Source organism: Oncorhynchus kisutch, linkage group LG26 (assembly GCF_002021735.2).
Source record: "Oncorhynchus kisutch isolate 150728-3 linkage group LG26, Okis_V2, whole genome shotgun sequence".
Lineage (NCBI taxonomy): Eukaryota > Metazoa > Chordata > Actinopteri > Salmoniformes > Salmonidae > Oncorhynchus > Oncorhynchus kisutch.
This window is the reverse complement of record NC_034199.2, coordinates 12983538-13009568: the sequence shown is the minus strand read 5'-3', so window position 1 is coordinate 13009568 and position 26031 is coordinate 12983538. Positions and strand designations below refer to the sequence as shown.

Below are 26031 nucleotides of genomic sequence, written 5' to 3'. Positions count from 1 at the left end.
TTAGTCGTTGTCTCTGATTGGGAACCATATTTAGGTAGCCTGTTTTGTCATTGTGGGTGATTGTCTATGTTAGTTGCTTGTGTCAGCACAGTTCTTATATAGCGTCACGGTCGTTTGTTTAGTGTTCATTAAATTCACGATGAACACATACCATGCTGCATTTTGGTCCTCCTATCCTTCCTACTACTACTACTACTACTACTACTCCTCCTCCTCCTCCTCCTCCTCCTCCTCCTCCTCCTCCTCCTCCTCCTCCTCCTCCGACGAGGAGGAGGAGGAGGACGACGATGATCGTGACAGAATGAGATGACTTGGTTTTGAGCCCTGGAGGGAATTATTTTATGAAGACATATTTGGTTGCAAATGTAATGTTGCAATATTTTATAAGCTACCAGATCAGATGAGAGCTGGACATAAACCATAAATACAGTTTTTAGTCATGCCTTCTAAAAAAAAAAAACACAACAGATGTTTTGGATGACGTGCTACGTTGACCGACCACTAAGACTTGTAATATGCATTATGAATGTATAGGCAGATGAAATTGGTAAGTTAGAAAATTTGGCTGGGCATTCAACATCCAATAGGATGTCTCAAGGGGAAATCCTAACTTTACATGCATCTACAGTGCCTTCAGAAAGTATTCACACTCCTTGATTTTGTCCACATTTTGTCGTGTTACAGCCTGAATATGAAATTAACTACATTTAGACATTGTTTTGTCACTGGCCTCCACACAATACCCCATAATGTCAAAGTGGAATCATGTTTTTCAGACTTTTTTAACAAATTAATTATAAATGAAAAGCTGAAATAGCTTGAGTCAGCAAGTATTCAACTCCTTTGTTATGGCAAGCCTATATACGTTCAGGAGTAAAGATTTGCTCAATATGTCACATACAGTAAGTTGCATGGACTCACTCTGTCTGCAATAATAGTGTTCTTAATTACTACCTCATCTCTGTACCCCACACGTACAATTATTTGTAAGTTCCCTCAGTCGAGCAGTGAATTTCCAACACAGATTCATCCTCAAAGGCCAGGGAGGTTTTCCCAATGCCTCACAAAGAAGGGCACCTATTGGTTGATGGGTAAAAAAAAAAAAAGCAGACATTGAATATCCCTTTGAGCATGGTGCAGTTATTCATTTACACTTTAGTTGGTGTATCAATACACCCAGTCACTACAAAGATACAGGCACCCTTCCTAATTCAGTTGCCAGAGAGGATGGAAACTGCTCAGGGATTTCACCATCAGGCCAATGGTGATTTTTAAAACAGTTACAGAGTTTACTGGCTGTGATAAGAGAAAACTGAGGATGGATCAACATTGTAGTTACTCCACTCTGACACAACACAGTTTTTTTAGGATGAAAATAAACAGAATGGAGCTAAGCACAGGCTAAATCCTAGAGGAAAAACTTGTTCAGTCTGCTTTCCATCAGACACTGGGAGACAAATTCACCTTTCAGCAGGACAATAACCTAAAACACAAGGCCAAATACACTGGAGTCGCTAACCAAATCAAATCAACAGGTGTAGAGCTTACAGTGAAATGCTTACTTACAAGCCGTTAACCAACAATTCCGTTTTAAGAAAAATAAATGTTAAGTAAAAAACAGATAAGTAAAAAATGAAAATATAAATAACAAATCATTAAAGAGCAATAGTAAAATAACAGTAGCGAGGCTATATACAGGGGGTACCGGTACAGAGTCAATGTGCAGGGGGCACAGGTTAGTCAAAGTAATTGAGGTAATATGTACATGTAGGTAGAGTTAAAGTGACAATGCATAGATAATAAACAGAGTAGCAGCAGTGTAAAAAGGGGCTAGGGACAACGCAAATAGTCTAGGTAGCCATTTGATTAGCTGTTCAGGAGTCTTATGGCTTGGGGGTAGAAGCTGTTAAGAAGCCTTTTGGACCTAGACTTGGCACTCCGGTACCACTGGCCATGTGGTAGCAGAGAGAACAATCTATGACTAGGGTGGCTGAAAGTCTTTGACAATTTTTAGGGCCTTCCTCTGACAGCGCCTGGTATAGAGGCCCTGGATGGCAGGAAGCTTGGCCCCAGTGAAGTACTGGGCTGTACGTACCACCGTCTGTAGTGCCTTGCGGTTGGAGGCCGAGCAGTTGCCATACCAGGCAGTGATGCAACCCATCAAGATGCTCTCGATGCTGCAGCTGTAGTAGTATTTGAGGATCTGAGGACCCATGTCAAATCTTTTCAGTCTTCTGAGGGGGAATAGGCTTTGTTGTGCCCTCTTCATGACCGTCTTGGTGTGTTTGGACCATGATAGTTTGTTGGTGATGTGGGCACCAAGGTACTTGAAGCTCTCAACCTGCTCCATTACAGCCCCGTCGATGAGAATGGGGGCGTGCTCGGTCCTCCTTTTCCTGTAGTCCACAATCATCCCATTTGTCTTGATCACGTTGAGGGAGAGGTTGTTATCCTGGCACCACATGGCTAGGACTCCTCCTTGTAGACTGTCTTATCGTTGTTGGTGATCAGGCCTACCCCCATTGTGTTGTCGGCAAACTTAATGATGGTGTTGGAGTTGTGCCTGGACATGCAGTCATGAGTGAACATGGAATGCAGGAGGGGACTGAGCAAGATTACTTTTCATGTTCCTGAGTGGCCTAGTTACAGTCTTGACTTAAATTGGCTTGGAATTTTTTAGCAATGATCAACAACTAACTTTACAGAGCTTATAGAATCAAAAATAAAATAAAATGTGCAAAACTCTTAGAGACTCACAATTGTAATCGCTGCCAGAGGTGATTCTAACATGTATTGACTCAGGGGGTTGAATATTTAATCAATATATATTAGTGTTTTTTCATTATTATTATAATTATTTTGACAAATGTTAGATTTTTTTATTTTACACTGACAGAGTATTTTGTGTACATCGTTGATAAAAAAAAAATGACACTCCATTTGAATCCCACTTTGTAACACAACAAAATGGGGGGAAAGTAAAGGGTTGTGAATACATACTGAAGGCACCGTATAATGGCAAGCAAACATATCTATGAGTGGCCTTCATTTTATTGTCATGCTATGAAAGGGACACATCGGCAGGCTTCCATACATTTCAAACTTTTAGAATTCTGAAGAACTGTAAATGCCACCTTAAGAACCCCACACTTAACTCAAATGTTCTTCATTGGTCAAGAGTTCTAAAAGGAACCTTAAGAGCTGATGTAGAACCATTTAACCTCTACGGGATGGGAGTCCCTAAACCGGGAAGGTTGTTGCTAACGTGTGCTAGTGTGACTAGAATGACGTTGTATACAACAGCCAACTTTCAGGGACATGGACATTCCTTATATGGGCAGAAAGCTTAAATTCTTGATGTGTGAAAGTTAGTGTATAAGCTAATGATCCATCATGTATGACATTCCCGGGAGTGTTCTCTATAGTTATGTATTTTGAAATGTATCAATTGCACATTTGGGCAAACTCATGGCAGACTTGATACAAAATATTGTGCAGTAATGTAATTCTTCACTGGATCAGTCTGAAACTTTGCACACACACTGCTGCCATCTGGTGGCCAAAATCTAAATTACACCTAGACTCCTATCTGAAAGTATGGCCTTTCTCTTGCATCTCAAAGATGATGAAAAAAACATGTTTATTTGTTTGTTTTAACTTTTACCAGATCTAATCTGATATATTCTCCTATATTAATTTCACATTTCCACAAACTTCAACGTGTTTCCTTTCAAATGGTATCAAGAATATGCATATCATTGCTTCAGGTCCTGAACTACAAGCGGTTACATTTGGGTATGTTATTTTTGGTGAAAATGGGGAAAAAAAGGATATGATATTCTAGCATGAAGAACCCTTTTTCTTCAGTGCACCATAAAGCAGGCTTTAATGTTTTCCTGTGCCAACATTGGATGCTGGTGTCATATTAAACACTATCATAAACTTCAAACCAAATTTGTGTTGGTGATACCACAGACAGAACAGCTTTAATTTCAGAAGTCAAACAGTTTTTCTTGCGGTTAATTTTGTGTTTCTGCTTTGTTTCTCTACCGCATTTGATTAAAGTAAAAAGAAAAACAAGTCTGACCTACATTTCCTCACCTGACTTGATCACACAGTGGAGGATGTATAGTATACATTTCTTTCATAATGTAACAATTGATACCAACACATGACCAAACCTCTATGAACAGTCAGCTAAAGCTGCCCAAAGGACTTATAAATTTGAATACTAATGTTCAAAAGTCAATTTCACTCGACTGGTTATTGGTGTCGAAGCCATTTTATAGTTTGGATTCATTCCAGTTACACAATTCTGTACAGGCCTGTGGTTACATTTCCGTAATTTAGCAGACACTCTTACCCAGAGCGACATACATGAGTGTGTACATTTTCATACTGGTCCTCTGTGGGAGTTGAACCCACAACTCTGACAACTCTCACGTTGCAAGCCACAACTCTGACAACTCTCGAGTTGCAAGCCACAACTCTGACAACTCTCACGTTGCAAGCCACAACTCTGACAACTCTCACGTGGCAAGCCACAACTCTGGCGAGCCACACAGGACCAAGTAAGTTCACGTCTCAAGAACCACGTCAGTAGTAGCCTATACTGATGTTTTACTTTACACAAGCCTGTCCAGAAATTGTCTAGACCTATCTGGAACACACCCATCGCTGCCACAGTTTTTCATGGGCGGACTTCACCGACTCAGATCAGCAAAGTTTTGCACATTCTGCCAAGCAAATTGATTTCATGGCAGAGATGCGGACAGCAAATGTATAAATTGATGGAAACACTTGCATTAAAATGAATTCATCGATACAGGAAAGTGGAGACCAGAATGCTCAACAAGTAGACTGCTCACTTGCTACGATACTAATAACCTAACCTTTATTGATTCTCACAATTACCCCCATTCCACCAAAACACTTTGACACGTTGTTATTTTACCACTCCAGATTGAGAATGCATTGGTAAAATGTTACTTGCTTACTTGCTTGCTTGTTTGTTGGATGTGTAAATAACAAAATCGCAAGATTTGTCATGACACAATTTTTTTTTCAGGTTTGCCATGCTCCTTGAACCAGGCAGGCCTTCCCTTTGACATTTTGCTCCTGGTTTTGGCAACATTTATTACAGGTACTATAAGTTCTGTATGGTGACGATTGTGATGAACTCCTTTGATGATACAAAGGATTTAAGTCAACAGCTAACATTGAGGTGTTCTGTTTATTCCCTGCGGACTACTTTATCATCTTGTTGATAAAAGGAGGGAATCTTTCGGAGACAAAAAGCTGCCAGTCACTTGTACATAGAACTTTTGGTTTCACCAGATTTTTGCATCTGTCTTTATTGCAGTTCATATAGCCTTTCATTGGTAAGTCTTGATTGGAGATGACATTTTAAAATAAATCAGAAATACTTTGAAATATAAATAGATTGAGCAGTCTTAAATCTCAGGTACAGTATGGGAGGACAGGTACAGTATGGGAGGACTTGGATTGTAACATAACTGCAGTTGAAGTCAGAAGTTTACATACACCTTAGCCAAATACATTTAAACTCAGTTTTTCACTATTCCTGACATTTAATTGTAGTAAAATCCCCTGTCTTAGGTCAGTTAGGATCACCACTTTATTTTAAGAATGTGAAATGTCAGAATAATAGTAGAGAGAATGATTTAGATCAGCTTTTATTTCTTTCATCACATTCCCAGTGGGTCAGAAGTTTACATACACTCAATTAGTATTTGGTAGCATTGCCTATAAATTGTTTAACTTGGGTGAAATGTTTTGGGTAGCCTTCCACAAGCTTTCCACAATAAGTTGGGTGAATTTTGGCCCATTCCTCCTGACAGAGCTGGTGTAACTGAATGAGGTTTGTAGGCTTCCTTGCTCACACACACTTTTTCAGTTCTGCCCACAAATTTTCTATAGGATTGAGGTCAGGGCTTTGTGATGGCCACTCCAATACCTTGACTTTGTTGTCCTTAAGCCATTTTGCCACAACTTTGGAAGTATGCTTGGGGTCATTGTCCATTTGGAAGACTCATTTGCAACCAAGCTTTAACTTCCTGACTGATGTATTGAGATGTTGCTTCAATACATCCACATAATGTTCCTCCGCATGATGGCATCTATTTTGTGAAGTGCACCAGTCCCTCCTGCAGCAAAGCACCCCCACAACATGACGCTGCCACCCCTGTGCTTCACGTTTGGGATGGTGTTCTTCGACTTGCAAGCCTCCCCCTTTTTCCTCCCAACATAACGATGTCCATTATGGCCAAACAGTTCTATTTTTGTTTCATCAGACCAGAGGACATTTCTCGTTTTACTATGGATGTAGATAATTTTGTACCTGTTTCCTCCAGCATCTTCACAAGGTCTTTTGCTGTTGTTCTGGGATTGATTTGCACTTTCGCACCAAAGTACGTTCATCTCTAGGAGACAGAATGCGTCTCCTTCCTGAGTGGTATGATGGCTGCGTGGCCCCATGGTGTTTATATTTGCGTACTATTGTTTGTACAGATGAACGTGGTACCTTCAGGCGTTTGGAAATTGCTCCCAAGAATGAACCAGACTTGTGGAGGTCTATAATTTTTTCTTAGGACTTGGCTGATTTCTTTTGATTTTCCCATGATGTCAGGCAAAGAGGCACTGAGTCTGAATGTAGGCCTTGAAATACATCCACAGGTACACCTCCAATTGACTCAAATGATGTCAATTAGCCTATCAGAGGATTTTAAAGCCATGACATAATTTTATGGAATTTTCCAAGCTGTTTAAAGGCACAGTCAACTTAGTACATGTAATCTTCTGACCACTGGAATTGTGATACAGTGAATTATAAGTGAAGTAATCTGTATGTAAACAATTGTTGGAAAAATGACTTGTGTCATGCACAAAGTAGATGTCCTAACCGACTTGCCAAAACTATAGTTAGTTAACAAGAAATGTATGGAGTGGTTGAAAAGCGAGTTTTAATAACTCCAACCTAAATGTATGTACATTTCTGACTTCAACTGTATGTTTCTTCCCCAGCTATGATCAGCTACAACATCATAGCTGGTGACACATTGACCAAAGTATTTCACAGACTACCTGGAGGTATAATATGGCATATTTTACTTTAATGTAATATATCTGAACAATATCAAGCCACAATTTAGCGATGTGCATTGATATGCTAATGGTGTGACAGTCAAAAAATAGGTCAAAGTTTTGCTAAATTAAGCACAAAACACAAAGACCACATTTGTTATTGTATGTTGCTTATTCATATTTTTCATAAATGCTATTTGCAGTTGGGCCGGGCCACGCACTTGCAGTGAGACATTTTGTCATCTCAGTATCCACCATTCTGTTCACTCTTCCTCTGTCTCTTTTCCTGAATACATCAAAGCTGGGAAATGTAAGACTTAATCACATATTGTTACATTGATTTTAGGAGTCAATGACTCATTCTTCCATTTCTGAGCTAAAGCACCTGTCTATGTAATTCCTGGTGTCCTTACTGTCCATGGTGTTGACTGTTTTGATCCTTATCACTGTTATCATCAGAACAGATACCCTAGGACCATAGATGTATATAATAACACTGTCAAAATCTATTCCCTCACACCAGTGGAGGCTCCTCAAAGGAGGAAGGGGAGGGCCATCCTCAGTGAATTTCATAAAAATGTAAATAGAGAAACATTTAAAAAGTTATCCTTTTTAAATAAAACCATACTAAATATATTGACTTTAACCAAAAATTTGATTAAAACACACTGTTTTGCAATGAAGGTCTACAGTCGCCTCAGCAGCACTCTGTAGGGTAGCACCATGGTGTAGCCAGAGGACAGCTAGCTTCTGTCCTTCTCTGGATACATTGACTTCAATACAAAACTTAGGAGGCTCATGGTTCTCACCCCCTTCCATAGACTTACACAGTAATTATGACAACTTCCGGAGGATGTCTTCCAACCTATCAGAACTCTTGCAGCATGAACTGACATGTTGTCCACCCAGTCAAAGGATCAGTGAATGAATCTAGTACTGAAAGCATAAGCCACAAATAGCTAGAACTGCAGAGCGTAAAAATGTTGAATAGCTGACTCAAAGTTAGAGAAAGACAGTAGTTGAACAATTTTAAACAAATTAATTTGTTCAAAAATTAAGGAGAAGTGAGAGAGAGAGAGAGAGAGAGAGAGAGAGAGAGAGATATTTGGTTGTATTTAATTTTTACTTTCACTTTCACATAGCTAGCTAGTTTAGACTACTCAAACACCCTGCTCAAACAACGAGGGATGCCATATTAGCTAGCTGTCTATGACGATCCAACACTGTAAGTCCTCCATGTCAAGGTAAGCTTTTGGTTTTATAAATGTATTGCCGCCGGGGGCCGCCGGCGTAACTGCTAAACTGCTTTCTGGCTGTACTCTGTACTGCATGATTGTAGCGGGTTTACTAATGCGTTAGTTCTAGTCGCTATATTGACTATGACGTGGCAATGATGTAGGCTGTGTGTAGAGGTTAGCGGTCATGATATGGAGGTTTGGCTTGGAAAGGTTTTTTCACCTGGCCACAGACAGCTGATGTGTTGTGCATTGAAGGCCACAAGTGAAGGGAAAAGGGGAGAGGAGAGCACGTAGCCATAGATAGCTGCGAGAAGGAATTATATACTGTATACAACGAGCAAAGCGAGCATGCTGCTTTTATGTGGCTGTAATGAAAGTGAACTGTGTTTGCGTGTGATCAGGGGTGTAATAATTCTGCTGATTTCGTTGAAAAATGTTTCTTCAACGGAAGCAAACGGAACAAAATGGGGAAAAACATACCTGAATTTGCCCAATAGAAGCTCTCATTTGCAGCTGTTAGACTAATGATTACACCCTACACCAGCTAGATGCAGGCAAGAGTGTGCAAGGCGGTATTAAATGTGTCACTGTTTTTATTTATTTATTTTATTTCATCTTTATTTAACCAGGTAGGCAAGTTGAGAACAAGTTCTCATTTACAATTGTGACCTGGCCAAGATAAAGGAAAGCAGTTCGACACATACAACAAACATAGTTATTAATACAGTAGAAAAATAAGTCTATATACAATGCGAGCAAATGAGGTGAGATAAGGGAGGTAAAGGCAAAAAAAGGCCATGGTGGCGAAGTAAATACAATATAGCAAGTAAAACACTGGAATGGTAGATTTGCAGTGGAAGAATGTGCGAAGTAGAAATAGAAATAATGTGGTGCAAAGGTGAAAAATAAATACAGTAGGGGAAGAGGTAGTTGTTTGGGCTAAATTATAGATGGGCTATGTACAGGTGCAGTAACCTGTGAGCTGCTCTGACAGTTGGTGCTTAAAGCTAGTGAGGGAGACAAGTGTTTCCAGTTTCAGAGATTTTTGTAATTCGTTCCAGTCATTGGCAGCAGAGAACTGGAAGGAGAGGCGGCCAAAGGAAGAATTGGTTTTGGGGGTGACCAGAGAGATATACCTGCTGGAGCTCGTGCTACAGGTGGGTGCTACTATGGTGACCAGCGAGCTGAGATAAGGGGGGACTTTACCTAGCAGGGTCTTGTAGATGACCTGGAGCCAGTGGGTTTGGCGACGAGTATGAAGCGAGGACCAGCCAACGAGAGCGTACAGGTCGCTGTGGTGGGTAGTATATGGGGCTTTGGTGACAAAACGGATGGCACTGTGATAGACTGCATCCACTTTATTGAGTAGGGTATTGGAGGCTATTTTGTAAATGACATCGTCGAAGTCGAGGATCAGTAGGAAGGTTTGTTTTACGAGGGTATGTTTGGCAGCATGAGTGAAGTCTGTCTTTCTGTCACCTTGATTACTCAAATTCCTCTCGACCTGTGCAGCTACGTTGAAACGTTCATTCATAGGCTAGGTTGTAGTAACCTCACGATGGGTACAGGGAAATTGGAGTATCATGTAGTAGCCTAAATGTATCGCTATTACACTGGGTTGGGTGAATGGAATATGAATTACAGTCACCCAATACTTAATAGAAATAAGGCCATGCTCATTAAAACATGATCATCCTCCCTCGTCTTAAATGGCAACAAGCGCCACTGACTCACACACGCTATATCACATTCTACTAACCAATCGGAAATGCATTCTATTTTTATTTGATATTTCAGTCAAATAAACGACTATTGAAACCACTTCCTTTAGAATTTGAAAATGTTGAAATGGCTAATAAAATGTTAATCCAATTACTCTGTGTCCATAGTCCCCCGACACTGAATGCATGAGTATTTACACGATGGAATGCAATTTATGCTGTTGGTGTTGTCTTTTGAGTTCTCTTCTAATATATCCTATGTGTGTACAGCTTCATATTGTATGATAATGCCAATCAAGTTTCATAATAGCAGAAATCCACACAAAACAACGACACAAAAATGTAGCTTTGGACTATTGGTAGATTGTAATACTTTGCTATATACTTTTGTCTTGCAGCCTATATCAGCCATCACTATAGTTTATGATCTATGGCTCTCTGGAGGAACCAAGTCTTGGTCTCGTGTCACTCACGTCTGTTGGTTCTTCTCTGATTGTCAGTGCTCTGTTTGCTGCGACTGGCTATGCTACCTTCACTGGGTACACGCAAGGTAAAACACTCTCATGGTATGTCTCTAATCACTCTCCACTAAGTGTTCTTTTTCTAACCTCTTATCTCTTTTTTCTTTGAAAACTACTGCAGGAACGATGACCTGGCTATATTTGTTTACTTCTGTCTTGGCATCAGTATAATAACAACTTGTCCTCTGGAGTGTTTTGTGACTCGAGCGGTATGGTGCATTCTGAAAGTATTCATACCCCCTCATCAATCTACACACAATACCCCATAATGAAAAAGGGAAGACAGGTTTTTATAAATTGAGCAAAATAATTATAATAAAAAAATATATATATTTACATAAATATTCAGACCCTTTGCTATGAGACTTGAAATTGAGCTCAGGTGCATCGTTTCCAATGATCATCCATGAGATGTTTTTGTAACTTGAGTCGCCTGTGGTAAATTCATTTGATTGGACATGATTTGGAAAGGCACACACCAGTCTATATAAGGTCCCACAGTTGACAGTGCATGTCAGAGCAAAAACCAATCCGTGAGGTCAAAGGAATTGCCCGTAAAGCTCCAAGACAGGATTGTGTCGAGGTACAGATCTGCAGCAATGAAGGTCTCCAAGAACACTGTGGCCACCATCATTCTTAAATGGAAGAAGTTTGGAACCACCGAGACTCTTCCAAGAGCTGGTCGCCTGTCCATAACTGAGCAATTGGGGGAAAAGGGCCCTGGTTAGGGAGGTACCCAAGTACCCAATGGTCACTCTGACAGAGCTCCAAAGTTCATCTGTGGCGATGGGATAACCTTCCAGAAAGACAACCATCTCTGCAGCACTCCACCAATCAGGCCTTTATGGTAGAGAGGCAAGACACAAAAAATATTGAAACATTACAATTGCAACCAAATATGTCTTCATAAAATAATTCCAGGGCTCAAAATCAAGTAATCTCCTTCGCATAGAGTTAATCAGGCTGTTGATTGTGCAAACCCACAGTTTCATCAGCTGTCTGGGTGGCTTACTCAAACGATCCCGAAGGAGAAACAGCTGGATGTCGAGGTTCACAGCTGGCAACAGCTCTAGTGGACATTCCTGCAGTCAGCATACCAATTGAACTTTCCCTCAAAACTTGAGACATTCGTGGCATTGTGTTGTGTGACAAAAGTGCACATTTTAGAATGGCCTTTAATTGTCCCCAGCACAAGGTGCATCTGTGTAATGATCATGCTTTTTAATCAGCTTCTTGATATGCCACACCTGTCAGGTGGATGGATTATCTAGGCAAAGGAGAAATGCTCACTAACAGGGTTGTAAACATATTTGTGCACAGAATTTGAGAGAAATCAGCTTTATGTGTGCATGGACAATGTCTGGTGTCTTTTGTTTCAGCTCATGAAACATGGGACCAACACTTTACATGTTGCATTTATCTTTTTGTTCTCTATAGTTTTAAAATGCTGACCCCCTCCACTCAGATTCAAGGTAGCTGATGTGTGGTTCACAACAGGCATGGTCCTCCAATCCCTGGTCTTGTGACCATTATAATTGTCAAAAATGACTGGCATTTAGTACATATTGATGTAATTAAAAGTGTCATTAAAGTGTGGCTACATTTTCTGGCGCCTCCCTCATGTCAGCATCGGTTTGGACATGAGGTTGTAACTAATATGCATATCACCTACACTTTGACAAGTAGGAATTTCTATTTATTATTTTAAAAATAGATGTTAATATTATTCCAATGTTGGCCTCTCTGATCTAATTCTGATTGGAGTAATTGTTTGACATAGTGATGATTTTTAAAAATATTTTTTTTACTTGTCCATTCGGACAAGTTAAATCTATATTATGCTAGTCCCCAAATTAGCTAGCTAGTTACAAGTGTCTTTGTTTATATTAACATACTAATGTTAGATGTCTACTAGTGTCACGTTCTGACCTTTATTTCCTTTGTTTTGTATTTATTTAGTATGGTCAGGGCGTGAGTTGGGTGGGCAGTCTATGTTTGTTTTTCTATCATTTGGGTATTTCTATGTTTCGGCCTAGTATGGTTCTCAATCAGAGGCAGGTGTCATTAGTTGTCTCTGATTAAGAATCATACTTAGGTAGCCTGGGTTTCACTGTGTGTTTGTGGGTGATTGTTCCTGTCTTTGTGTTTGTACCAGATGGGACTGTTTTAGGTTTTCTCACATTTGTTGTTTTTGTTAGTTATCTCATGTGTAGTTTCTTTATCAATTAAAGAATATGAATAACCACCACGCTGCGCTTTGGTCCGCCTCTCCTTCAGATGAAGAGAACCATTACAACTAGCTAGTCAATATTGCTACTGTGGTGTACAGCAAACTCTCACACCTGGTGTAGCTAGCAGTCTAGCATGGTAGATAGGGAACTTAGATACAGAGCGAACTTAGATACAAAGCATTCTGAAAATATTCAGAACCCTTGACTCTTTCCACATTTTGCTACTTTACAGCCTTATTCTAAAATATTTTTTCCCCCTCATCAATCTACACACGGTACTCCATCATTTGCAAAGTGAAAACCGGTTTTAAAAATTTGTGCAAAAAAATAAATATATATAACAAAAAAATACCTTATTTACACAAGTATTCAGACCCATAAGTATTCAGACCCTTTGCAATGAGCCTTGAAACTGAGCTCAGGTGAATCCTGTTTCCATTGATCATCTTTGACATGTTTCTACAGCTTGATTGGAGTCCAACCTGTGATAAATGCAATTGATTGGACATGATTTGGAAAGGCACACACCTGTCTACATAAGGTCCCACAGTTGACAGTGCATGTCAGAACAAAAACCAAGCCATGAGGTTGAAGGAATTGTCAGTAGAGCTCTGAGACAGGATTGTGTTGATGCATAGATCTGGGGAAGAGTACCAAAACATTTCTGCAGCATTGAAGGTCCACAAGAACACAGTGGACTCCATCATTCTTAAATGGAAGAAGTTTGGAACCACCAAGACTCTTCTTAGAGCTGGCCACCCGCCCGAACTGAGCAATCGGGGGAGAAGAGCCTTGTTCAGGGAGGTGACCAAGAACCCGATGGTCACTCTGACAGAGCTTCAGAGTTCCTCTGTGGAGATGGGAGAACCTTCCAGAAGGACAACCATCTCTGCAGAACTCCACCAATCAGGCCTTTATGGTAGAGAGGCCAGACAGAAGCCACTCCTCAGTGAAAGGCACATGACAGCCTGCTTAGAGTTTGCCAAAAGGCTCCTAAAGACCTCTCAGACCATGAGAACCAAGATTGAACTCTTTGGCCTGAATGCCAGGAAACCTGGCACCATCACTTCGGTGAAGCATGGTGGTGGCGCCATCATGCCGTGGGGATGTTTTTCAGTGGCAAGGACTGGGAGACTAGTCAGGATCGAGGGAAAGATGAACAGAGCAAAGTCAGATATCCTTGATGAAAACCTGTTCCAGAGCGCTCAGGACCTCAGACTGGGGCGAAGGTTCACCTTCCAACAGGACAACGACCCTAAGCACACAGCCAAGACAACACGGGAATGGCTTGAGGCCGAGCCAGAGCCCGGATTTGAACCCAATCTAACATCTCTGGAGAGACCTAAAAATAGCTGTGCAGGGATGCTCCACATCCAACCTGACAGAGCTTGAGAGGATCTGCAGAGAAGAATGGAAGAAAGTCCACAAATATAGGTCTGCCAAGCTTGTAGCGTCATACCGAAGAACACTCAAGGCTGTAATCGCTGCCAAAGGTTATTCAACAAAGTACTGAGTAAATGGTCTGAATACTTATGTAAATGTTATATTTCAATGTTATTTTTTTCCATATACATTTACACAAAAAAACTATGTTTTTGCTTTGTCATTATGGGGTTATGTGTGTAAATTGATGAGAAAATCCATTTTAGAACAAGGCTGTAACGTAACAAAATGTGGAAAAAGTCAACGGGTCTGAATACTTTCCGAATGCGCTGTATGATTTTACTGATAATATGGCACTTCATAACTTCAGGCTCAGTGTTCATTCATTTGAATGCAAATCACGTACGAACAACAGTTCCTTATTCTCTCATATGTCTGTCGGTAATAACCAATGTTTTTTTTTAATGGGTCTCTCAACAACCGTGCCCATGTGGCTGTCACCTTGCTTATAGTTGCAGCGTTTACATTGCTATCCTTGGCCTACGACTGTCTGGGTATTGTTCTGGTGTTAAATGTAAGTCAGATGTCCTTTGAATTGTTGTGACTTATTTCCCTACTCTGGTACAACATTTAAGACTGCAGAAAAATGTATAATGAACTTTGCAATGAATGTGTGTGTCACAATTTACTATTTGACTATGATGTATGTGTGATAATGTGCCAATACGCAATGCATTTATCAATTTGTATATCAAATTGTGAAACAGTGAAGTTCCACCTTGAATTGTGCATGTATTTACCTACCACATGATGTCGCTATAACATGAATAAAACGATCATAAAAAGGCTCCATTTGAAAACTAGGCTACCTACAGTATTGTCCTCTTGCCTTAATGTCATTATTCACCCATCAATGATTAATATAGAGCCAGAGCTATAGGTGTTTGTCCATTGGTAGTGTCCCCCTAAGAACAATGTCCAATTTCTGACACATTAAAGCTACGTTTGGTAAAATAAATGTGGTATGTGGATGATGGTCATGCTTAGGCAAGAACTATAAATGGAAATAAGTAGCTACAGTTGACATTTTTTTATTGTTATTTCATGAAATGTGGTTTTTTAGAAAAGGGGTGTTTTTCCCCAAGTACTGGGGTAACATGGGAAAAACATGTATCTTAAAAATAACTGACTCAATGAAGTTACTTGTAGATGGTTTGGGCATGATTTTAAATATGGTCATTTAGGTACCACTGACTTGCATTGGATCACCTTAAATGTTACTGCATTATTAAAAACTGATTACAATTTGTATCTCTAAACAAGTGGTTATTTATCTTTAGGCTCTCCTAATGGTATATATAACTTTTTCTAAATGACAAAATATTAGATCAACTTAACTCAGAATTGTTTTGTTAGAGTGACAATTTTTTGGTTTGTTGATGAGACAGATACCATTTTTAGTTGAGCAAGAGCATTAGCAGCCAGAAAAGGTGTTGGAAAAAAACGCGAATTGTTCACTTCAGATGTTGAAAATACCAATGAAAGTCATACGAATTGGCTCCTTCAATCAAGTTTCACATAGACTTAGTGAACAAAATATTGATGCACTTAAATATTTTGTCTTTCCCGTTCACCCTCTGAATAGCACACATACACTCGTTACCAAGGCTTAAACGTCCTTCTTTAACCTGTCCCCTCCACTTTATCTACACTGATTGAAGTGACATCAGTAAGTATCATAGCTTTTACATGGTCAGTCTTCCTTGGAAAGAGCAGGTTATCCGGTGTTCTTAACGTTTTTTTTAGCACTCAGTGTACCTATTTCCAATGCTGCTTTTAAATGAATAAAAAAAGCGAAACGTTTGTAGCCTATTCCTTCTGGGATGGAGAGATGAAATCAATCACCGCTGGGAGGAAAACTAGGGCAGTAAGGTATTCGACGCCACACGAAAGGCTATTTGCACGCTGAGTCGTCGTCGTGCAAAGCATCTACAGTAACCATAGGCCTACGTTTGGACGCCGATTTATTTGTATTTTTTTGTTGTTGTGCATTCGACAGAGAACTTGGCATCCGTAGCATTGTGTCACAACTTTGATATGTTGACTGCTGGCTAAACGGGAAAGACTGGGTTGTGCTGGCGGCGTATTGGAACAGAGCAGTGACTGTTGTTTTGATCCAAGAGTTGGAGGTAAAAGTGGGAGTTCCAGAATTCACAAGAACGCAGAGTAGCCTAATGGATCACTGAACGAATGAAAAGTCTACGGTATATTTTGTACGGTATAAGTAATTTTTTGAATCCCTAATAAAGACTGATGAAAGTTGACAGCTGCTCGGAGGGGCAGGGCCATTCATGGTAAGAGATAACAGAAGTTACAGAATGATCGTAATGAAATTGTACTTTAATGTCTGTAACACTTTGTAAGTCTGGCAAAAGTTATCCGGCGAAACTATGACTTCATTGTTAATAGGGGCTCGCCCATCCGCAGCAGGCACTCGGTCGTTTGGGACAGCTCTAGATGTAAACCTGTGCATTTTTTTGTTATGAAATATGAATAATTGTGTGTTTTTCTTGCCTTTCATTAGTCCGAGGGATTTAGTTAAACCTATGCAGCTAGATATGGAAGAAAATGGGTCCCAAGGAACTCGACGACGACTCTCTGGCTCTAGGTACAGTATGTGGATTCATTATGGGTACTAGGTCAGAGGGTTCCTGTGTGAGAACTGTCAGCTGTCAGTTTTTCATTGCTGTAGTCTACTACATTATTGTTCACTTCAGGATAGAATTGTAACCATTACTTGGAGGTGTTCTAAAATGCTTAGATTGATGATGACACTTAAAACACGTGTATATTAGATCATTTATGGTGGAATTCTTGAGACGACATCAGTTGGAAAATATGGGACTTTTGTAGCCCATGGTGTCTTATGTCACTCCAAACCCTTATTCAGTTCAAACCTTTTACAAAGCTTCACTGGGATTCCATCCCTTCAATGCCATTATCTACCCACCCCCCACGCACACAAAGGCATTGTTGCAATACATTTTCTAAACACATGTTGCAAGCAAATTGCAATTGAATGACATAATTGCATGTCTAAGACAAAGGGTTGGACTCATTTAATAGTCCACAACCAGAGGGGATGTATCGGCTAGATTGAGTAAATGTAGTCAGTAACTGAAGTAACAGTTGTTGCAGACATTTCAGTAACCTTTGAACTCCACTCATTTCCTGCCTTCTGAGTTGTTCTGAGAAATTGCCTTGACCACATGTTGGGGTCATGGGAAGCATTTTGGAGGAAAAACCAGTGTGCATCTCATGTGCATTATAATCAACATCTGGTTATTTATTTATATTCTGAAGTCTTTTGGTCAATAATTGTATGGATGGGATGATCTCATAGATATATCCTCATATTTCAGTCTCAATATGGAAAACTCCACATCTGTGGAGAAATGGAAACTTCACATGAATTGCCATTAAACCCTTAAATTCTGCATCTCATTCCTAATTAAAATCACAATAAATCTGCAGGCCTGCGTTGCATGCCAAGGGAGTGAGCAGTGACTTTCTAAAAAAACTTGCAAAGAACTTTGGAAAACTCACTCCCAAGTTTTTTAAGAGCAAACGCCTCCGACCAACTGGAATACGGTCAGCTGACATCACCTTCAAGCAACCGGTCTTGAACCAAATAAATGGGAAATTCCACAAGGTCGCAGTCATAACACTTTTAAAGAGGCTCCTCGTTGACTCTTGTTTATTTGATATTCAATATTAGGCAAAAGACACGTTTAGACCTCTCCTCATGGATCATTTTGTTTTACCACCAGTGGTATTTTTTGGGATAGGTGCTTATCACGAACTCCACATAACCACACAGTAATCTATTGGATCAAGTGCTGTAGTTTCAGCATGACCCTTTTGATATGTCATTGGAGAATTGTGTAATGTGGTAGCAGAGCCCATCTCTGGCTTTCTAGAGTAGCAGACTACCCAATTCAGTCTGTGGTTTGTCTGTTATTTGGAAATGAAAGCCACTCTCCATGAGCTGTTGTTGGGGGGGGGGGGGGGGGGGGGGGTACATGTGTGCCGGTTTTATTTGTGGCTTCTCATACTTTGAGCCACAACTGCTTCTGAAAATTCACCCCGCTTTTCAAGTGCAATGACTTGTGGAGACATCATGTGGCCCTTCACGCCATGCTACATTTGTTATCCTGCTACAGACCCTTCCAAAACACAGGCCCTTGTCCAAGGGTGGCGGTTTGTAGTGCACACAAACATGCATAGCTGTATGAACACAGTGATATTCACTTGAGGATTTTCCAAATTTAGATTCAACTAAATAATTGTATGTCTAGTTCTGCTTTGGCCGTTGGAAAAGTGACTTATTAATGTCTGCTAAAAGACAGCATCATTTTGCCACAGCAGCATCTGTTTGCAATGACATCTGGTCTCTCATTTTGAAATCCTTCGCTTGGCAACCTTGCATTTCGGAGTAGAGCGGCACATGCAGTGCCTTCAGGAAGTAGTCATACCTCTTTTTCCACGTGGTGTTGTGTTACAGCCCGAATTCAATTCAATTAATTGATTCATTTGAGATATTGCGTCACCGATAACCCAAAATGTCAGCGGAATTATGTTTTTAGAAATGTTTACAAATGGATTCAAAATGAAAAGCTAAAATGTCTCGAGTCGATAAGTATTCAACCCTTTTGTTATGACGAGCCTAAATGTGTTCAGGATTAAAAATGTGCTTAGCAAATCACGTAGGTTTCATGCAAATCCATTTTAATCCCACTTTGTAACACATCAAAATGTGGAGAAAGTCTAGGGGTGTGAATACTCTCTGAAGGCTGTACAGGCCTATCCAAATGTAGGATCTTGATTTGTATCACCCTGTTGCAGGAGAACTTTCCTGAAATGCAGGAAATGTCAAACTTGTAGTGTAAAAAGGCTTCTGACATTTTAATTTCCATTCGGACATTTCAAAGTTGAGTTTTCCTTTTCAAAAAATGTATCCGCCCCTACAAAAATGTCCATTAGTTATAATGCACATAGTAATTCACACTTCCTGTTGCTGCAGAATTGTTTTCCTGTTGTAGCAAACTGCTGTAGCAAAGATCCTACATCTGTACAGGAAAGGAGTGCAGAAGGAGGATGGATGGTTTATAGATTTTCCTCCATGACAGCTGAGTGTTTTTCTTGGTGACATTCCTCTCCCTATCCTCCCAGCTATGTGAAGCCTGTGCTGATAATGAGAGACACCTTTCTTTTTTTTTTTACCATGATCTCACATTGCAGGCTTCCCTCGGAGTGGAGCCGTGCGTGGAATTGGTATAGGTATTGTGAATCCCCGCAGCTGTTTCCAGACACTTTAGCAGTCCAAGGGCACAGCTGCATTTGAATTCAGTAGCTTTATTCCCATTTAACTGCATCCACTGAAGATATCGTAAGTCTCGACCCTGGCAAATGAGAACACTGTCGCACATTGTAGAGGCTCAACTATTTGGACGTTTCTATTTTAGGTCTTCTGTTCTGAGTTGAAACTTTGCAGGAGTATAAATGGATTGGGTCTCTGCAAATATTTGGACAATTAATTAAGCTCACAGTCGCACTAATCAAAGTGGTTGAAAGCTATGGCGAGAGGGATGGGCTGAATTCTACAACAGATCAATATTAGGAAAATATAGCTGCAAGCTGAAATCATTGGGGTCAAAGTTACTGCCCTATAACCATATTTTGTGTTATACCGCCAGAATTTAGCATACTGACAGCAGTACGCCCTTATAACGAGCTACTGCACACTCATGTTTTCCATGGTAGAAGTTCTAGGTCTTCGAGGCTAACGTGTTTGCTGTGATGAGAGGAACTTGTGAAACTAGTACTGCAATTTCAAATCGAAATGTGCCATTTCAAACCACTTTGATTAGTGCTACTGTGAGCTTAATTAATTGTCAAAATATTTGCAGAGCCCCAATCCTTTTATACTCCTGCAAAGTTTCAACTCAGAACAGAAGAAGACCTAAAACAGAAACATCCAAATAGTTGAGCCTCTACAAACAGAAGTGTTATAAGTCTAGACCTTGGCAAATGAGATATTCACTGGATGCGTTAAAGGGTAATATAGCTACTAATGTAAGGTTACGATAGCATAGACAAAAACCCTCAGAGTTCTAGCATTTGCAACATTTTCCCCTTGAAACTTTCCTGAGGGGTAAAAGCCTCTGTTCAGCCAGGAAAAGAGTTTCCAATTGGGCCAGGAACTACTGTAGGTTACAAATTAAACACAAAACACGGTCACAAAACTCTGAAAGCCAATAGAGGACAGCAGGTGTCATTCCCTCACTAAATGCGATGAACTTACATGAAAATGAACACATTTCGAAATAAGTTTTCAATTCAGAATAGTATATACTGCGTTTGATACAGCATTTGTGCGATTATTATTATTAGGCCTATACATTTGTACAATGTTGTTCATCACATTACAATACTGTTTGACAGCTTCAATAGAGTAGATACAGATATCACACAGGCCTTGTTGTTTGTAGTTTCAGTGAAGAGGTCAGTGGCATTCCAGAGGCCACCCACACCACTCATAGCAACAGCATTAAATGTAAAGGAGAGGCAAAATCACTGAATTTGGCCAGTGGGAAAATGAAAACTTCTTCTAACAGAAAATGTAATTGAGACCTTAAGACAAGCTTGTGTTTGCTAAGCCCGTCAGGTCTTGGGAATACAGAGGCTTTTATGTCTTGTGGATGGGATGCTTTATGCCTCAGAGAGCTAAAACAGACAGTGGCCATCATCCAGAGAACAGGGAATAATGGGTTGTCTTTGTTGTGCAGTTGAAGCCAACGCACTGACCGTAAATACCAATGAGCACTTATTCCTGGAGTTGTACTGGGTTAGTATACAAAATCAGTCAACTATATGTTCAAATTTCGCCAAATGAATTGGTAGGCTTGGCTATTGCAGGAATTTATGTGCTCGGTTTTAATACCAGAGAGAGCACGTATTCAACACAGATTCCACGCAATAGCTCTGTGCAAATGGCGTCATAGTGCCTGGACAATACCAATGGTCAATAGTGTGTATGAAGTCTTGGCCCGTGCTTTGTTTCTGTTGTGTACTCTTCCACCTACCATCCACCTTCATAACAGAGCCTTTTGTGTTAAAAAGGTCAGAGAAAAATAGAAGGACAGGGTTGAATAAAAGTACGTGAAGCAAATCTCTAGATGGCGCTATTCTCGCTCACATTATCATTTACTAGTTGTTCATTCGGTATATTGAATATGTCACAGAAGCTGACATTTCGCAGCCCTGATGGTTACAAATGTGAGAAATATGTATCTTTCATAACGAATGCTAGTTCATGGCACTGTGGCCCATGTGTCATTTTATTTTTGGATTTCCTCTGTGTCTTTTACATGGAAAACTGTAATCACAAAGCAAGATCGTAGTTAACGTTCCCTCTTGGGCCTTTGACATTTTGTAAAGCTCCAGTGCATGTGATGAGCATCAGGGGAGACCGCAGAGCAACAGGCTAATGCTTCTTTGATAAACACTCCTGTATAGACAATGCAGCATTGTCTCATAAAAGAATGAATGCAGTCTGATTATTTATTTATATATATATATATATATATATATATATATATTATAATTATGACTCGAAGGGGAAAAGCGCTCTCTTCTCCTGCATTTTTATGTAAATGTTGACCTCACAGAAAGGACAAACTTGTTCCTCTTTTTCAGTAGCGTACATGTTTTATATACACTCTTAGAAAAAAGGGTTCCAAAAAGGGTTCCAAAAGAGTTCTTCGACTATCCCCCATAGGAGCCCCCTTTTTGGGACCAGATAAAACCATGTTTGGTTCCAGGAAGAACTCTTGGGTCCCATGTAGAACCCTTTATTGAAAATGGTCCTATATGGAACCCCAAAAGTTTATGCCATGAACCAAAAAGGGTTCTCCTATGGGGACAGGCGAAAAAAACCTTTTTAGGTTCTAGATGGCACTTTTTTTTCTAGGAGTGTAGACAGCTGAAGCGTTATGTGTATTTGATGGGTTTACAGTGCATTCAGAAAATATTCAGACCCCTTTACTTTTTCCACATTGTTTCATTACAGCCTTATTCTAAAATTGATTTTAAATGGTGTTTTCCCCCTTATCAATCTACGCACAATACCCCATCATGAAAAAACAAAAAAAGGTTTCAAGATTGTTTTGCAAGTGTATAATTTTTATTTTTTAAACATCACATAATATAATTATTATATAATATAATTATTCAGAACCTTTACTCAGTACTTTGTTGAAGCACCTTTCGAGTCTTCTTGGATATGACCCTAAAAGCTTGGCACACCTGTATTTGGGCAGTTTCTCTCAAGCTCTGACAGGTTGGATGGGGAGTGTTGCTGCACAGCTATTTTCAGTTCCACCACAGGTGGACTCCAATTAAGTTGTAGAAACATCTCAGGGATGATCAATGGAAACAGGATGCACCTGAGCTCAATTTTGAGTTTCATAGCAAATCAAATCAAAGTTTATTTGTCACGTGCGCCGAATACAACAGAATAGTTACAGTGAAATGCTTACTTACAGACTCTAGCCAATAGTGCAAAGAAGGAGTTAGGTGAACAATAGGTAAGTAAAGAAATAAAACAACAGGCTAAAAAGACAGGCTATATACAGTAGTGAGGCTATAAAAGTAGCGAGGCTACATACAGACACCGGTTAGTCAGGCTATTTGAGGTAGTATGTAGATATTGTTAAAGTGACTGCATATATGATGAACAGAGAGTAGCAGTAGCGTAAAGGAGGGGGTGGTGGGTGGCGGGACACAATGCAGATATCCCGGTTAGCCAATGTGCTGGAGCACTGGTTGGTCGGCCCAATTGAGGTAGTATGTACATGAATGTATAGTTAAAGTGACTATGCATATATGATAAACAGAGAGTAGCAGCAGTGTAAAAAGAGGGGTTGGGGGGGGTCACACAATACAAATAGTCCAGGTAGCCAGTTGCTTAGCTGTTCAGGAGTCTTATTGCTTGGGGGTAAAAACTGTTGAGAAGCCTTTTTGTCCTAGACTTGGCACTCCGGTACCACTTGCCATGCGGTAGTAGAGAGAACAGTCTGTGGCTGGGTCTTTGACAATTTTTAGGGCCTTCCTCTGACACCGCCTGGTGTAGAGGTCCTGGATGGCAGGCAGCTTAGCCCCAGGGATGTACTGGGCCGTACGCACTACTCTCTGTAGGGCCTTGCGGTCAGAGGCCGAGCAATTGCCGTACCAGGCAGTGATGCAACCAGTGCTCTCGACGTTGCAGGTGTAGAACCTTTTGAGGATCTCAGGACCCATGCCAAATCTTTTTAGTTTCCTTAGAGGGAATAGGCTTTGTCGTGCCCTCTTCACGACTGTCTTGGTGTGTTTGGACCATTCTAGTTTGTTGTTGATATGGACATCGAGGAACTTGAAGCTCTCAACCTGCTCCACTACAGCCCCGTCGATGAGAATGGGGGCGTGCTCAGTGCTCCTTTTCCTGTAGTCCACAATCATCTCCTTAGTCTTGGTTACGTTGAGGGATAGGTTGTTATTCTGGCACCACCCGGCCAGGTCTCTGACCTCCTCCCTATAGGCTGTCTCGTCGTTGTCGGTGATCAGGCCTACCACTGTTGTGTCATCTGCAAACTTAATGATGGTGTTGGAGTTGTGCCTGGCCATGCAGTCGTGGGTGAACAGGGAGTACAGGAGGGGACTGAGCACGCACCCCTGGGGAGCTCCAGTGTTGCGAATCAGCGTGGCAGATGTGTTGCTACCTACCCCCACCACCTGGGGGCGGCCCATCAAGAAGTGCAGGATCCAGTTGCAGAGGGAGGTGTTTAGTCCCAGGTTCCTTAGCTTAGTGATGAGCATTGAGGGTACTATGGTGTTGAATGCTGAGCTGTAGTCAATGAATAGTATTCTCACATAAGTGTTCCTTTTGTCCAGGTGGGAAAGGGCAGTGTGAAGTGCAAAAGAGATTGCATCATCTGTGGATCTGTTTGGGCGGTATGCAAATTGGAGTGGGTCTAGGGTTTCTGGGATAATAGTGTTGATGTGAGCCATTACCAACCTTTCAAAGCATGGCTACGGATGTGAGTGCTACGGGTCGGTAGTCATTTAGCAAGGTTGCCTTAGTGTTCTTGGGCACAGGGACTATGGTGGTCTGCTTGAAACATGTTGGTATTAGACTCAATCAGGGACATGTTGAAAATGTCAGTGAAGACACCTGCCAGTTGGTCAGCACATGCCCGGAGCACACCTCCTAGTAATCCATCTGGCCCCACAGCCTTGTGTATGTTGGCCTGTTTAAAGGTCTTACTCACGGCGGCTACGGAGAGTGTGATCACACAGTCGCCCTGAACTGCTGATGCTCTCATGCATGCCTCAGTGTTGCTTGTCTCGAAGCGAGCATATAAGTGATTTAGCTCTTCTGGTAGGCTCATGTCACTGGGCAGCTCGTGTCTGTTCTTCCCTTTGTAGTCTGTAATAGTTTACAAGCCCTGCCACATAAGACGAGTGTCGGAGCCGGTGTAATATGACTCAATCTTAGCCCTGTATTGGCGCTTTGCCTGTTTGATGGTTTGACGGAGGGCATAGCAGGATTTCTTGTAAGCTTCCGGGTTAAAGTCCCATACCTTGAAAGCGCGTACTCTACCCTTTAGCTCAGTGCGAATGTTGCCTGTAATCCATGGCTTCTGGTTGGGTTATGTACGTATAGTCACTGTAGGGAGGGGGGGGGGGGCATCCTCGATGCACTTATTGATATAGCCAGTGACTGATGTAATGTACTCCTCAATGCCATCGTAAGACTCCCGGAACATGTTCCAGTCTGTGATAGCATCTGCTTCATCTGACCACTGGTGCTTCCTGCTTTAATTTTTGCTTGTAATCAGGAATCAGGAGGATAGAGTTGTGGTCAGATTTACCAAATGGTTGGCAAGGGAGAGCTTTGTACGCATCTCTGTGTGTGGAGTACAGGTCATCTAGAATTAGAAATAGAAATTTGGTAGAACTGATTTAAGTTTCCCTGCATTAAAGTCTCTGGCCACTAGGAGCGCCGCCTCTGGGTGAGTGGTTTCCTCTTTGCTTATTTCCTTATACAGCTGACTGAGTGCGGTCTTAGTGCCGACATCTGTCTGTGGTGGTAAATAAACAGCCATGAAAGTATAGCTGAAAACTCTCTAGGCAAGTAGTGTGGCCTGCAATTCATCACAATATAATCTACTTCAGGCGAGCAAAATCTAGAGACTTCCTTAGATTTCGTGCACCAACTGTTGTTTACAAATATGCACAGACCCCCCCCCCCCCCCCCTCCCATTAGCTGAATATCCATGTCATCATTCAGCCATGATTCCGTGAAACATAGGATATAACGTTTTTGATGTCCCGTTGGTAGGATATTCGTGATCGTACCTCGTCTAATTTATTGTCCAGTGATTGCACGTTGGCGAGTAGTATTGACGGTTACGGCAGCTTTCCCAGTCGCCTTCTCTGGGTCCTGATCAGGCATCTTTGTCCTCTGTACCTGCGTCGCTTCCTCTTGCAAATAACGGGGATGTCGGCCCTGTGGGGTGTTTGGAGAATGTCTTGTGCGTCGTCCTTGTTGTGGAAAAAATCTCGAATCCGAGGTGAGTGATCTGTGTCCTGATATCCAGAAGGTCTTTGTCTAATCCGAGGTGAGTGATCTGTGTCCTGATATCCTGAAGGTCTTTGTCTAATCCGAGGTGAGTGATCTGTGTCCTGATATCCAGAAGGTCTTTGTCTAATCCGAGGTGAGTGATCTGTGTCC

General features: G+C 41.0%; 1 protein-coding gene and 1 pseudogene across 1 annotated transcript in view; both read left to right on the top strand.

Moving 5' to 3' along the window:
• Positions 1-4377: 4377 nt before the first annotated feature.
• On the top strand, positions 4378-15057 carry LOC109871159 (putative sodium-coupled neutral amino acid transporter 11; annotated as a pseudogene).
• An 840-nt stretch (positions 15058-15897) lies between these two features.
• The window catches only part of cobll1b (cordon-bleu WH2 repeat protein-like 1b), a 33327-nt gene continuing 23193 nt past the window's right edge, over positions 15898-26031 (top strand). Inside the window, exons 1-2 of the mRNA XM_020461428.2 lie at positions 15898-16552; positions 16783-16866. Coding sequence (XP_020317017.1) covers positions 16512-16552; positions 16783-16866 — 125 coding nt within the window. The 5' untranslated portion in view covers positions 15898-16511. The remainder of the gene's footprint in view (positions 16553-16782; positions 16867-26031) is intronic.